General features: G+C 36.4%; 1 protein-coding gene across 5 annotated transcripts in view; it reads right to left on the bottom strand.

Moving 5' to 3' along the window:
• The window catches only part of HORMAD2 (HORMA domain containing 2), a 109,134-nt gene that overhangs the window by 71,888 nt on the left and 24,427 nt on the right, over window positions 1-12,819 (bottom strand). For 3 of the 5 annotated variants that reach the window (XR_013967884.1, XM_080822199.1, XM_080822198.1), the window contains 3 exons: window positions 7,633-7,700; window positions 4,485-4,636; window positions 4,063-4,316 (listed from right to left, as the gene is read on the bottom strand). Coding sequence is in view for 4 of the 5 variants with exons in the window: in XM_080822199.1 (XP_080678325.1) it covers window positions 4,063-4,316; window positions 4,485-4,636; window positions 7,633-7,700 (474 nt within the window). In the remaining variant the exon portion in view is untranslated. The remainder of the gene's footprint in view (window positions 1-4,062; window positions 4,317-4,484; window positions 4,637-7,632; window positions 7,701-12,819) is intronic. The other 2 variants (XM_080822201.1, XM_080822200.1) reach the window with 1 other exon arrangement.

The following is a 12,819-nucleotide window of genomic DNA, read 5'->3' on the forward strand; positions in this document are numbered from 1 at the left end:
GACAAACATATGAAAAGATGCTCATCTTCGTTAGTCATCAGGTAACTGCAAATTAAAACCACAGTGACATAACATTATTACATACCCACCAGGATGGCTAAAATTAAAAATCAAAACAGAAAATGCCAAGGGTTGGTGAGGATGTGGAGCAACCACAACTCTCATACATTCCTGATGGGAGTATATATTGGCACAAGCACTTTGGAAATTGTTTTGTAGTACCTATTAAAACTAAATGTACACATATCCTTGACCTAGCAAATCTACCTCTAGCAGTTCTATTCTTACCAGAAATGTGTACATACTTCATTGAAAAACATGTTAAGAATGTTCAGAGTAATACTATTCATAATAGTCAAAACCAGAAAGTTATCCAAATGACCACCAACACTCGAGGAATGAATAGTGAGAATGATGTACAACAGCATGGAAGAATATGGATAAATCTCTCAACATAATGTTGAGTGTACAAGTGGCTCATACTCTATGACTCTATATCTATAAAATAAAAAACAAGAGAAACTAATCTATGCTAATAGAAGTCAGGATAGAGATATTCTTGTTGAATGACTTCAAAGTAAGACTGGGTTTTCTGAAGAACTGGCAGTGTTTTGTTTCTTCATCTGGGTGCTGATTTCACATGTTTATTCAGTAGGCTGGGACAAAGGTGGGACAAACAAGTTGCCTAAGAAGCAAAATTTAAGAACCCACTTACTCTCATTTTGCTTGCCTCACCCTCATCCCAGCCCTGATGTTCAGTTTGTGAATATTTATTGAGCTACATCATTATGATGTGTTTTTCTATAAGTTATACTTGAATTTAAAAATTTTAAAGGGGTCGGGGCGCCTGGGTGGCTCAGTGGGTTAAAGCCTCTGTCTTCGGCTCAGGTCATGATCCCAGCGTCCTGGGATCGAGCCCCGCATCGGGCTCTCTGCTCAGCAGGGAGCCTGCTTCCTCCCTTCTCTCTGCCTGCCTCTCTGCCTACTTGTGATCTGTCTGTCAAATAAATAAATAAAATCTTTAAAAATAAAAAAAATAAATAAAAAATAAAAATTTTAAAGGGGTCTGGTCTACCTCATACCACAAATAGAAATAAACTTGAAGTGGAATAAAAACCTAAATGTAAAAAGAAAAGCCTAAAATTCTTAGAATAAAATACTGGAGAATACAGTAGTCCCCCTTATCTGCAGGGAATATATTCTAAGACCTCCAGTGGGTGCCAGAAACCATAAATAGTACCAAACCCTATATAAACTATCTTTTTTCCTACATATACATGCCTATAGTGAAGTTAAATGTATAAGTTAGGCACAGTAAGAGATTAGCAATAACTATTAATAAACTAGAACAATTAGAACAATGTAATAAAAGTCCTATGAGTATGGTCTCTCTCCCTTTCAAAATATCTTACTTAATACTCACCCTTCTTCTTGTGTTGATGTGAGATGATAAAGTGCCTATGTAATGAAATAAAGTGAGATGAGAGATGTAGGCATTGTGATGTACTGTTAGGTTACTATTGACCTTCTGACAATATGTCAGAGGGAGGATTATCTACTACCAGACTATAGCTGACGGAGGATAACTGAACTGCAGAAAGCCAAATCACATATAAGGTGGTACTACTGTATTACAAATGGCCTCAGGTAAAGAAAAACTTCTTGAGAATATTCAAAAGCACACATTAGAGGAAAATATTTGATTACACCAAGACTAAGAACTTCTCTTTACCAGAAAAAAAAAAAAAAGAACCTCTCTTTGCCAAGGACATCTTTTAAAAAGTGAAAAGACATGCCACAAACCTGGAAAAAATATTACAACATAAATAAGCAAAGAAGAATTATTAATCAAAACATGTATTGTAAATCAATGAGGAAAAGATAAATAATCCAATAGAAAAAGAAATGAAAGACTTGAACAGTTACTTTATATATAAGAGAACCAGAATGGCCAACACACAAGAAAAGATGCTCAAACTCACTAATAATCAGGGAAATACAAATAAAAATCATGAAGTATTACTCTTTTATATCCAGTAGATAGAAAACATAAACTCGAATAATATTGAGTGGTGGCAAGAATGTAGAGCACTCTCCTCCACTATTGGTGGAGTACAAATGGTAACAACCACTTTGGAAAACAGTTCTACATTACTAATAAAGTTGATGATGTATAAGCCCTAGGATTTTTTGGGATGCTCTTGCAAATATATACCAGGAGATTTGTACATGAAGGCTTGTAACATTAAAAGAAAGAATGTCTATCAAGAGTAGAATATTCTACAGCAGTGAAAATGAACAACCACACACAAATAAATGGTCAAGCAAAAGAAACAAATCATAGAAAAATAACTTAAGAGTATGATTACATTTATATAAAAGTTTTAAATAAGTGGATATACTCATAGATGGTAAAATTATAAAGAAGAGTAATAGAAGGATTATCATAGAAGTTAGGAGTGGGGTTACATTTGGAGGAGAAGGAAGTGGTGCAGTGAGTGGTACAGTGAGTCACATGGTGGCTTCTGAGGAAGTGACAGTGTTCTACTTCTTCACCTGAATGGAGGCTACGTGGATGTTCTCATTATTCTTTAAACAAACATACTATCTCATACACTCTGCTGTAACTGATATTTTCAAAATAAAACGATTTTTAAAAACATAAAATGTTCTACATATGTATATCTGTGTATGAATGTGCATGTTCCATGAAGGAAAACTAACAGAATTTTCAGTGACAAATTGTCAGTAAGCTGTTCACTAGACTTAATAAATTCTTTCATACAATTGGGAAGTTGAATTGAATGAGTTTACCACAAAGTCCTGATTTTGTATATATAGTTCCTACTAAACATATGCTTGGAAAGCGTTATCACATATCTTATTTAATCTATCAATTGAATTATTCATTCTCAAGTTGTCCACTTTCATTCCCCTTGGTAAAAGATAAATTCTTAATTTTAAAAGATAAAAATCCAGTTGAAACATGTCCATGCTTTTCTTAACCTTTATTGTTAACAAACCTATGTTAACTGTATTTTCCTGGAACAGAATCAGAAGAGTTGCATCAAACTTTAAAGCCATTAGCATGTGTGACATTGTGAAAATACTAAAGACAAAATCCTGTTGTTTGGTTATATTATTTATATTAATTAAGACCTCTTTTCAATATGTTAAATATAACACAGATTTAAAGAACCAGATGAATCTTCAAAAGTTATTTACTACAGTATCTCTTTAAGTAGGACTCAAATTATCTCAAGCAAATAAATTAGCATCCTAATTTGAAAATAGCTCCTGAAAAGATTATTATATAGCATCATCTACCATTAAGCAGTCTGAAAATTTTTTGTCTAACTCAGAACCCTTTTGATACAACATTGACATACAGTAAACTTTGTTATCTGGATGATAGGGTGTGGGTTTACCTAGGGCAAAGTGGGGCCCTAGCAAGTACTCAACTCCAAGTCTCTAATGGAGGAAGTAGAAAAGTAAAGGGCTCAGAGCCCTATCTGTTTGGCTCCAGTGGCTCCAAATGCCCTGGACCCCTGGCCTTCCCCAGGGACTTAGCCCCAAAGCTTGTCTCTCTCTACATAACCAACAGTTGACTATCATATTGTTTTCACTCTAACTTGAGTTTATCCATAACTTTTTCTCTGCCAACATCCCCCCACTCAATTATCTCAGTAATCAAGAATTTATTTATTCTTCCAGTGAGTATGAATAATACATAGAATATTTTTTAAATCCTAAAAATGTTACCTATAAATGAAAAAAAGAAAAACCCAATTTTTCTAAATTTGTGGATACCTTTTATAAAAGAAGTATATTGGAAAGACTTTTTTTTTCTCCTAGTCATGGAGAATTTCGAAGTATCTTCCCTTCTTAAAGACAGTACTTCTTTTACAATAAAGACTCCCCAAGGTCAGAGGCTAATTTTGTTTTAGTTTTTATACCTGACATATTCCACTGGACTGTTATGGTAATATAACCTAGGTAGGAATTAAAAATGTTAGTTGGGTTTAAGTGAAGCAATGGAGGGTCTATAAAGCTTTGCCTTACATGACTGTTGCATTCTTCGTCTTCTTCATCGAAGTCTAGACCCTGATGAGCGATCTCAGTAGTGCTGTTCTCCTGAAAGAGATTGTTCTCCAAATCAGACACTCTGGTGGCCTCAGTTGTGACTTTTACTTTCATGCTATGAAAGCCAGTGGAGACCAATCCCACTTGCAGGTTTACAGGCTCCCCCTCGAACAGCAGGAAGTGTGAGTTTACCCCTTCTTTAAAACCAGGGGGTTGGTAATCATGTGGAGTCACTGCAAAATGAAGAGGGCAGAAAACCAAGAAAACTGTGAGTTTCAATAGAAGCCAAATTAATCTTTCATGTGTAGCAACAGATATCTCTTTCAGATGTTTACAAAATCTCTCTCTTAAAATATTACTTTGACACTTAAGAAGGAATTTAACTAGAGGTATCCACCTACCTGCATTATAGTAGTGGAGTTTCATAGTAAGTATAACATCATTAGGAAGGGGTCCAAGGTTCTGCATCAGTATATATAATTTACGGATCAGTAGAACACTGGCTTTCTTAATATCTTCACTGTTTGTCCCACTTTCGAAGCTTGTACTACTGCTATAACCATATAGAAAAACAACATACTTTTTAATCATATATAATATTGAAAATCTTTTCAAAAAGAATAAAACTCTTTACCATATGATCAAATAAATATAAAGTAAACATCAGGACACTTGAGACCATTTTTAGAATGTAAATTTGAGCAGTGATTGTACTTTTTGCAATGTATATACAATGGATTTCTTAACTAGCAAGTTTCTGTAAGGCATTTTAAATATGACCTGATTTTTTAAAAATCTGAGTTACAAATAACCACATGCCATAGTAGTGAGAACAATGGATTTGGAATTAGGAGACTTGAAATCTAATATTGGCTCTGCTGCTAACTAACTGAATGACCTGTGTCAGGTCAGTTAGACACTCTAGGTCAGTTAGCTCACTTTGTGGGATAAGCTTATACACATTTCTACACCTCTCCAGATTTTCTATTTGAAAATTGGTCATCAGCTCTGGGCCTTTCTACTGTCTGGTTATTTGTCAGAGACGTCCCTTCCTCTTACATGGATTGCAACAACGGCTATTTTCTATCCCACCGCTGCAATAATATACCTAATAGGAAAATCTGCTCCTGTCACTCTCCTGCTTAAAATTCTTCTACTACACTCATTACCCTTCAATCAAATTCAAGAATGGTAGGTGTACAATACCTTTCATGAGCACCCATGCCCTCACCTCCAACCTCATCTACATTTACTGCCCAGTTTCTTCTAACCCACGCGCATATGCTATTCACTTTGTTTGCTTGTATTTGCTTTTCCCACTTCTTTTCCTGACTCTCCTGAATTCATCCTTTAATAGCTAGCTTATGTGCGACCTCTTCAAGGAAGTTTTCCCTGATAATTCCTATACATTACTCCTATGTATAATTGTTTGTATGCCCACCCTCTTGATTATGCATAGCTCTATCTTTCATGTCCACAGCACTTTTTTGTTGCCAGCTAGAGTAAATACTCAGTAAACATTTGCGGAATTAATTAATGAATGTACAAGTTGAACCAAATTACCTTCTGACTCTAAATTTTTTTTTTATTTCTCTCCAAAAGTTTCTTCCCAAATTGGTCTCATATTTGAGTAGCTTCTAGGAAGGACTATCATTGCAATATATTTGCACATGCCTTTCACATAATAAGCACTCAATAGTGAATAATAATCCTGAGTAACTGAGCTACTATAGGAAGCATGGATTCATAAAACAGACATCATTAAGTGAATACATTTCCTCCTTTTTTGATTTTGAACAACAAAGTTTTCTCTACTAAGATTTAACCAATTTGAAAAAAAATTTAACCAATTTGAAATAGGTAACACGAGTGAAGGGCTATAGCATTTCACTCATGGGATCTCTCAGTATACATCATATTTATAAAATCATATCCATGTAAAATCATACTCAAGACTTCCCTGCACTCTTTTAAAGGCAAATTATATTTACTATGGAAGAGGTGATAAGGTGATTTTGTATGACCAATCATTTAAATAAATGTCTACCTTTGGTTTCTAGGAAATTAGTAATATGCATTATCTTCTCTGAAACAGCTGAAAGATTTGGCCATTTCTGTTTTACTGCTCATTACTTGGCATATGTGTCTTCATAACAAAAGAGATTAATCTGGTTGCCAGTAGCACTTATATTTAAATCTTGGAGAGTAAAAGGCAACTGTTTAATGTGGGAGAATATGCATGAAAAGTGCTGTACAATCTGTATAATGTTATATAAATGCTAGCTTATGATGATTAATATTTTAATTCTCATTCCTAAAACTTACTTCCTCTGCACATCTTAGTGCTGTCTGTAAGTTTTACAAATAAGAAGATAATTAAGAAAGTGAATCTCAGAGAGAAATCCTCAAACTTGCAGTAAATGATAAGACAGAGCTAATAGCAGAAAATTGAGAATTAGGCCACATTTCTCTTCCAAGTTGCTCCTTTCATGGGCACTCATTCCCCTGACTGGGATCCCTCTACCACCCAGGCCTTTTCACCACCATCCACCTGTTCCACTTCTATTCCATCTCATCAGTAAAACTTAGATCTTTCTGAATCTAATAGCTACTGGGATAAGAAAAAATGTTGCTCTTCAATAAAACATCTCCTACACCAGGAATCTTTTTAAGCAAATACCCTTGACTTTCCTCTTTAAACCATTAGTATATCTAAACTTGGCATTATAAACTCGATAGGAAAATGTAGTGCTTTTCAGTCTTTTCCATAGAGGGACACACACAAAAAATTACATTTGTATGACATACTGGGAGAAGTAGATGAGAATGTTTGCATCTATAATGTTCAGGGGTTTCATCTACTCCAGATCCGGTCTGGCTATATCGAGGGCAAAGGAGATTAATATCTTGGCATAGCAAGAAACTTCAGGTTAGTATCTAAGTAGAATCTTACAAAGTTCTTCAATCAACACCATGTAGACAGTCTCATTAATATAATTTCTACTGCTATGTCACCCACCAACCATCATTGGCTCCAAGGACCACTTCCATCACCACCACTGCCACAAGGTACCATTTACTGGCTTTCTAATACATGCCAGGAATGGGCAAATATTTGTATGTGCATTGTAATTTAATAGTCACAACAGCCATATGATGTAAATATTATTAATTCCACTGTGCAGATGAGAATACTAATATCTAGGGAGGTTGAGTAATCTGTCCAAAGTTAGACTAATAATGGAGTGTTCCAAGCTGGGTCTCTGCTTTAGGAAATGGAACTCTTAACCACCAAACTTAATTGCCTTTAGACCCCACTAACATCACCTATGAGGAGAGGAGGAAAGGAAGCAAAGGAAGACTCTACTCCCACCAACTTCATCCACGGATTTCAGAAATTTAAACAATTATTACTATTATTAATAATAGAGGAGTTTTGTAGGATTATTGGGGAAGTTACAGAGGAAATATAAAGCCTATATATGGCTTCAAGAAGCTTATGTTTACCTCAGTCCTATTTCTCATGTTCATTAAGCAATTAGATTCTACCTGTCAAAATCCATAGTGGCTCCTTCTTTTGTGTATTTGAATTTGAACTGGTATATCTCAGTCACTTTCTAGAAACATCAAAGGGAATAGAGAAAGAAATTACTTACAAAAAAGAAATCCAGAACCTTATCTGGTAATAGGTGAGGAATATTTTTACTGTATACCTACTATACTACTTACATACCTCTTTGTTTCACAGCATGACATTATTCAGGAGTAATATTTCCAGATATAAAGATAACTTTTCTCCTCCATGCTAAAAATGAGTTAGATGGCAAATTCTACTGTTATCCTGTCAAAGCTGGAGAAACTAAGACACAGCGTCAAGTACCTGACCTGGCGTATGTAAATGACAGTGAAACCAGTTGAGAAACCATTCATTCATGTAACAGATATTTATCAAATGTCTACTTTGTGTTAGGCACTGGAGTCAAAGTGGTGAACATGACAAAAAAGGTCCCTATTTTTCTGGAATAGACAGCCTGGTGAGAGAGACAGTCAATAAATAAGTAAAAAATAAAATAATTTCAGATAGTAGTGAGTACTGTGAACAACAGGAAGCACAAGCTATGAGAGAGAATAGAAAGCAGAGGTACTGATTTGGTTTGGAAGGCCAAGGATCGCCTCCCTGAAAGGATAATGCTTGAGCCGAGCCTCAGTGACAAAGGGGGTCACATGCAGATCTGGGGGAGGGCAGCATATCCTAGGCAGAGGGAACAGCAGTGCAAAGTTCTAAAGCAGGAAAGCAAGCCTCTTTCAGGTCAAAGAGGAATCTAAGTGGCTGGTGATGAGTAAGCAAGTAAGAGAATGTAGGAGATGAGGATGTGGAGCTTTATTGGCCACAAGAGGTTTGGATTTTATTCTAAGTAAACTGGAAATACAGTGAAGTGTTTTAAGCATGGGAATAATCTGCATGTTTTTAAGATCATTATAGTGAAGAAGGAAGAAGTGGGAACCATGACAGCGATTAAGAGGCTACTACAGTAATTCAGGGAAGACCAGAATGGCAACAAGAAACTAGAAAAATTCAAAAAGAAACCAGGATCTATGACATCAGGTCTCTTTTTTTTTTGGATCCTGCACTAAAAACTCAGATACCACTGCTATTTGCTCTCCTCACTGTTTAGAAAGCTACAAATAAAGAGGGACACATGTTCTCATAAGAGACATACTTCATGTAAAATGATTGTCTTGTAGTTGAAGCAAAGTTTGGCCCACATACACTTTATAGCTTTGTCCACAGATCTGGAGAAGGTCCGAAAGACAGGCAAAGGGTGTAAGTTTAAGTCAGAACACAAAAAATGCCTTTCAGTCATCTGTTTCAATATTTGGTCTTCATACTATGAGTACAAGGATGTTAGATTGATCAGAAAGCCTTGGTGCTTCTCTTACTTTACTCTAAGACTTGTTCTCCCTGCTCTACTGATCTTAAAACCTTAGCAAACAGGTTAATCACAGGTTATCAAGTCCTGGAGAAATTGGCTCATGCTGCTTAAGCTCTAAGACAACTGATTTGTAGTGGACTTAATTTAAAAGAAAAAAATATTTTTCTAGCAAGACAGTGTACTTGGGAAATCAAACAAAATTTAGAAGGCTGTTTTGTGAGTATAGTAGGAGAGGTATGTGACACTAGAGGTGCCTACCACAGCAGGTTCGCCCCAGATAGGCAAGATACACAGCTTCCTCTCTTTGTTCATTCTGCGTGTAATTGCCCTGCCAAGCAAACAATGTCTATTCTCCCTGCCTGCCCATGTTTCACAGCAAACTCTAGCTTTTCGATGCTCTGAGCTATATTTTATTTTTTTAATTATAACAAGAATAGATCCTTTAGCAGCTGATAATTTTATTAACATGTTATTTGGTCCCTGAAGCAATTCATGGGAGAGTTATATTTACAATGGTTTTACAGAAGATGCTAATTCCATATAACTTCAATCTGACTCTGATTATGCCAGAAGATACATTTACAGCAGGCATTAGTCTCTTCTTAAATATTGCATAAAACATTTTCCTGCTTTTCAGATTAATGTGTTGCTTCATAAAGATGGGCCTTTAAACCACTCAGCAATGGTTTCTGTTAATCATACCGAATATATTCAGATACCAAAGCAATAGTAACATATGTAGCCTTTTCTCCTCCCTTCACATTCCAATCCATTGGCAAGACCTTTCAGGACTATCTCCAAAGCATATTCTAAGTTCATCCATTACTATCATCCTGTCCAAACCACCACTATCTCTCTTCATCTGATCTCCTTGCTTGCAAACTATTCCTTCAGTAATTCATTCTCTATTCTATAGCCAAAAAGCGTTTTTGAAAATACAAATCAGACCATGTCACTCCTTTGCTTAAAACACCCCAACAGTTTCCCATTTTTCTTAGAATAAAATCCAAAAACTTACCTTAGCCCACAAGATCTTACACATCTGTCCCTTGTCTACCTCTATAACCTTATCTTCTGCTTCTTTCCCTCCTACTCACTAAGCTCCAGGCTCAGGGCACCCTTCTGTCCATGAACACACAAGATGCCTTGCTGGCTTAGGGCCTTTGCACAGCTACCCTCTGGAACACACTGTCTCTAGTTGATGATGATGATATTTGGGCACTGCTCTAAATGCTCTACATTTATTCATTCTTACGCAGTCAGTGCTCTGATGTAGGTATTATTATCCTCATTATACATGAAGCTAGTAAGTGTTAGAGCTGGAATTTGACTCCAGCACCTGCAATGTTAACCACTGTGCTATTCTGCCAGTCACCTGCCATTGCCTCCCACAGACCTGCATAGGCTGATTCCTCTGGCCCTTGAGGCTTAGCTCTGAAGGCCTTCCACAGACTATATTCCAATCCTTCCTTCTCCATTCCCTGCCTCAGTATTCTCCAGCACATTACCTTTCTTTTATTTTCTTCATAGCAGTAGGATTATCTGAAACTGTTTTGCTCATTTTTGTTTGTTTATTGTTTATTCTCCCCCAAGGATATAAAAATGTAAGCTTCCAGAGAGCAGGGACCTTGTCTACCCCATTAACTCTTGTGTTTTTATACCTTGAACAGTGCTAGGCACATAAAGGGAACCCAATTAATATTTGCTGATTAAATATTCAGTCAGGATAGAGTTCACACTCAATTAGGATTTCATCCTACAAGGATTTTTTTTTAACAACATTTCTTTTTTTTTTTTTTTTTTTTTTTTTTAAAAGATTTTATTTATTTGTTTGACACAGAGAGAGAGAGAGATCACAAGTAGGCAGAGTAGAAGGCAGAGAGAGAGGGGGAAGCAGGCTCCCTGCTGAGCAGAGAGCCCGATGTGGGGCCTGATCCCAGGACCCTGAGACCATGACCTGAGCCGAGGGCAGCGACTAAACCCACTGAGCCACTCAGGTGCCCCTTTTAACAACATTTCTAAAACCAAATTGTGGCAAGAAACAGGAGCCATGTATATTTCAGTTCTTGAAACAATCTATTAAAAATGGATGTTGACAACCTCCAATAGGTACAAAGGAACAGATGGTGAAACAGTAAGATTTTTGTCCTCACAGTATTGATACATAGCCATTCTTTGTAGGCTCCATGTACAGGGTGGAGCCCAACACCAGGATTGAACTCACCACCCTGAGATCAAGATCTAAGTTGAAATCAAGACTCAGATGCTTAACCAACTGAGCACCCAGGTGTCCCCCCATACTATCATGCATTAAGTTGTGTGAAACTTTCCTTAACATATTTACATTTTGGTTTACACAACTTATTAATACCCTCCACACTTAGTGTTTATCTATAGGAAAGCTACACTATCCTTCTTCACTACTTTAGTTACTTTTGTCAATTCATCTCTGTCATGAAATGGAGCAACCAGAACAAAACTTCTAGTACAGAAATACCACAACTTCGTGCAATGTCCAAAACTCCATTGGCCCCTGAACTCAGTAAGCACACTTATATAAGACAGAGGTTTGCAATTATTGTACTATGAATGCTCTTCACAAGATTGTTACAATTTTTAATCCATATGTAAAATATATTTTTGCTTCATGTATATATTAATATTGCTATTGTTTCTTCAGTTTTGATTAGGGAAGGAAATACTTCTACAGATAGGAGTCAAGAAACATGGCACAATATCAGATAAACACCAAAAGACTGTGCTTACATGACAATGTTGTTTTGTGAGTATGTAAAAGAATGAGAGGGGAGCCTGGCGGGTCAGTCATTTAAGTGTCTGCCTTTAGCTCATGTTGTGATCCCAGAGTCCTGGGATCGAGCCCCACGTCTGGTGGCTCCCTGCTTTGCGGAGTCTGCTCTTCCCTCTCCCTCTGCCACTCTCCCCTGCATGTGCTCTCTTCTCGCTTGCTCTCTCTCTCTCAAAATAAATAAATAAAATCTTTAACAACAAAAAAAGAATGAGATTAGGGAGGTAAGTGATTGTATCAGCAACTTGATGCTAGATATCAACACTGTGAACGTTGCTATTCCATAGTCATACTGTACTTATTGCTGACTTGTTTGGTGTGTTTTGAGTCTCTTAATACCCTCAAACATGCCACTAAAATTTCTAGCAGTCTAAAGTGTACCACGAACACACAGAAGTTAGAGATCACTGCTATATGGAATGATCTATAAGAATTCAAAATGTTTTTTTCCTAGGTTATAAATGATAGCTCAGCACTTCATATTATAAGGTTTTGTTTTCTAACTTCATTACTTTGCCTGCATCAAACCTCATTTAACAGCACCCCCCCGACACACACTCTAAGAGTTTTCTGTAGTTAAGCCCAATATGCCCAGCATTTTACTACGTCAAAAGCACTGCTTTCAGATTAGGAGTTTTAAATACATAAGAAAACAAAATAATTCATTGCATTAAGAAAATGACCACTTTATTTATAATTTATCAGAAAGTTTTAGTTTGGGAAACTTCCCCTCAAACCTAAAGGTTAAAAAAAAAAAAAAAAAGCATTTTGAAACTAAACAAGAGACAAAGATAAAAAGGGGTAGTTCAGGCATTGAGGAATTTTTACCCACCTGTATGTACCAGTTTTCCTCCAACTTGTTCAAACAGTTATTTATAATCTTCCCAAGAAAGGATATGAAAGGCTAAAAATGCTTAATTTAGTCTTGAATGCTACCAATTAGGCTAAAGCCATAGGCTTAAGAAGGAAAATTGAAAGCAAGGAAGAAGGAAAGAG

The sequence above is a fragment of the Martes martes genome (genome assembly GCF_963455335.1).
Source record: "Martes martes genome assembly, chromosome: 13".
NCBI lineage: Eukaryota > Metazoa > Chordata > Mammalia > Carnivora > Mustelidae > Martes > Martes martes.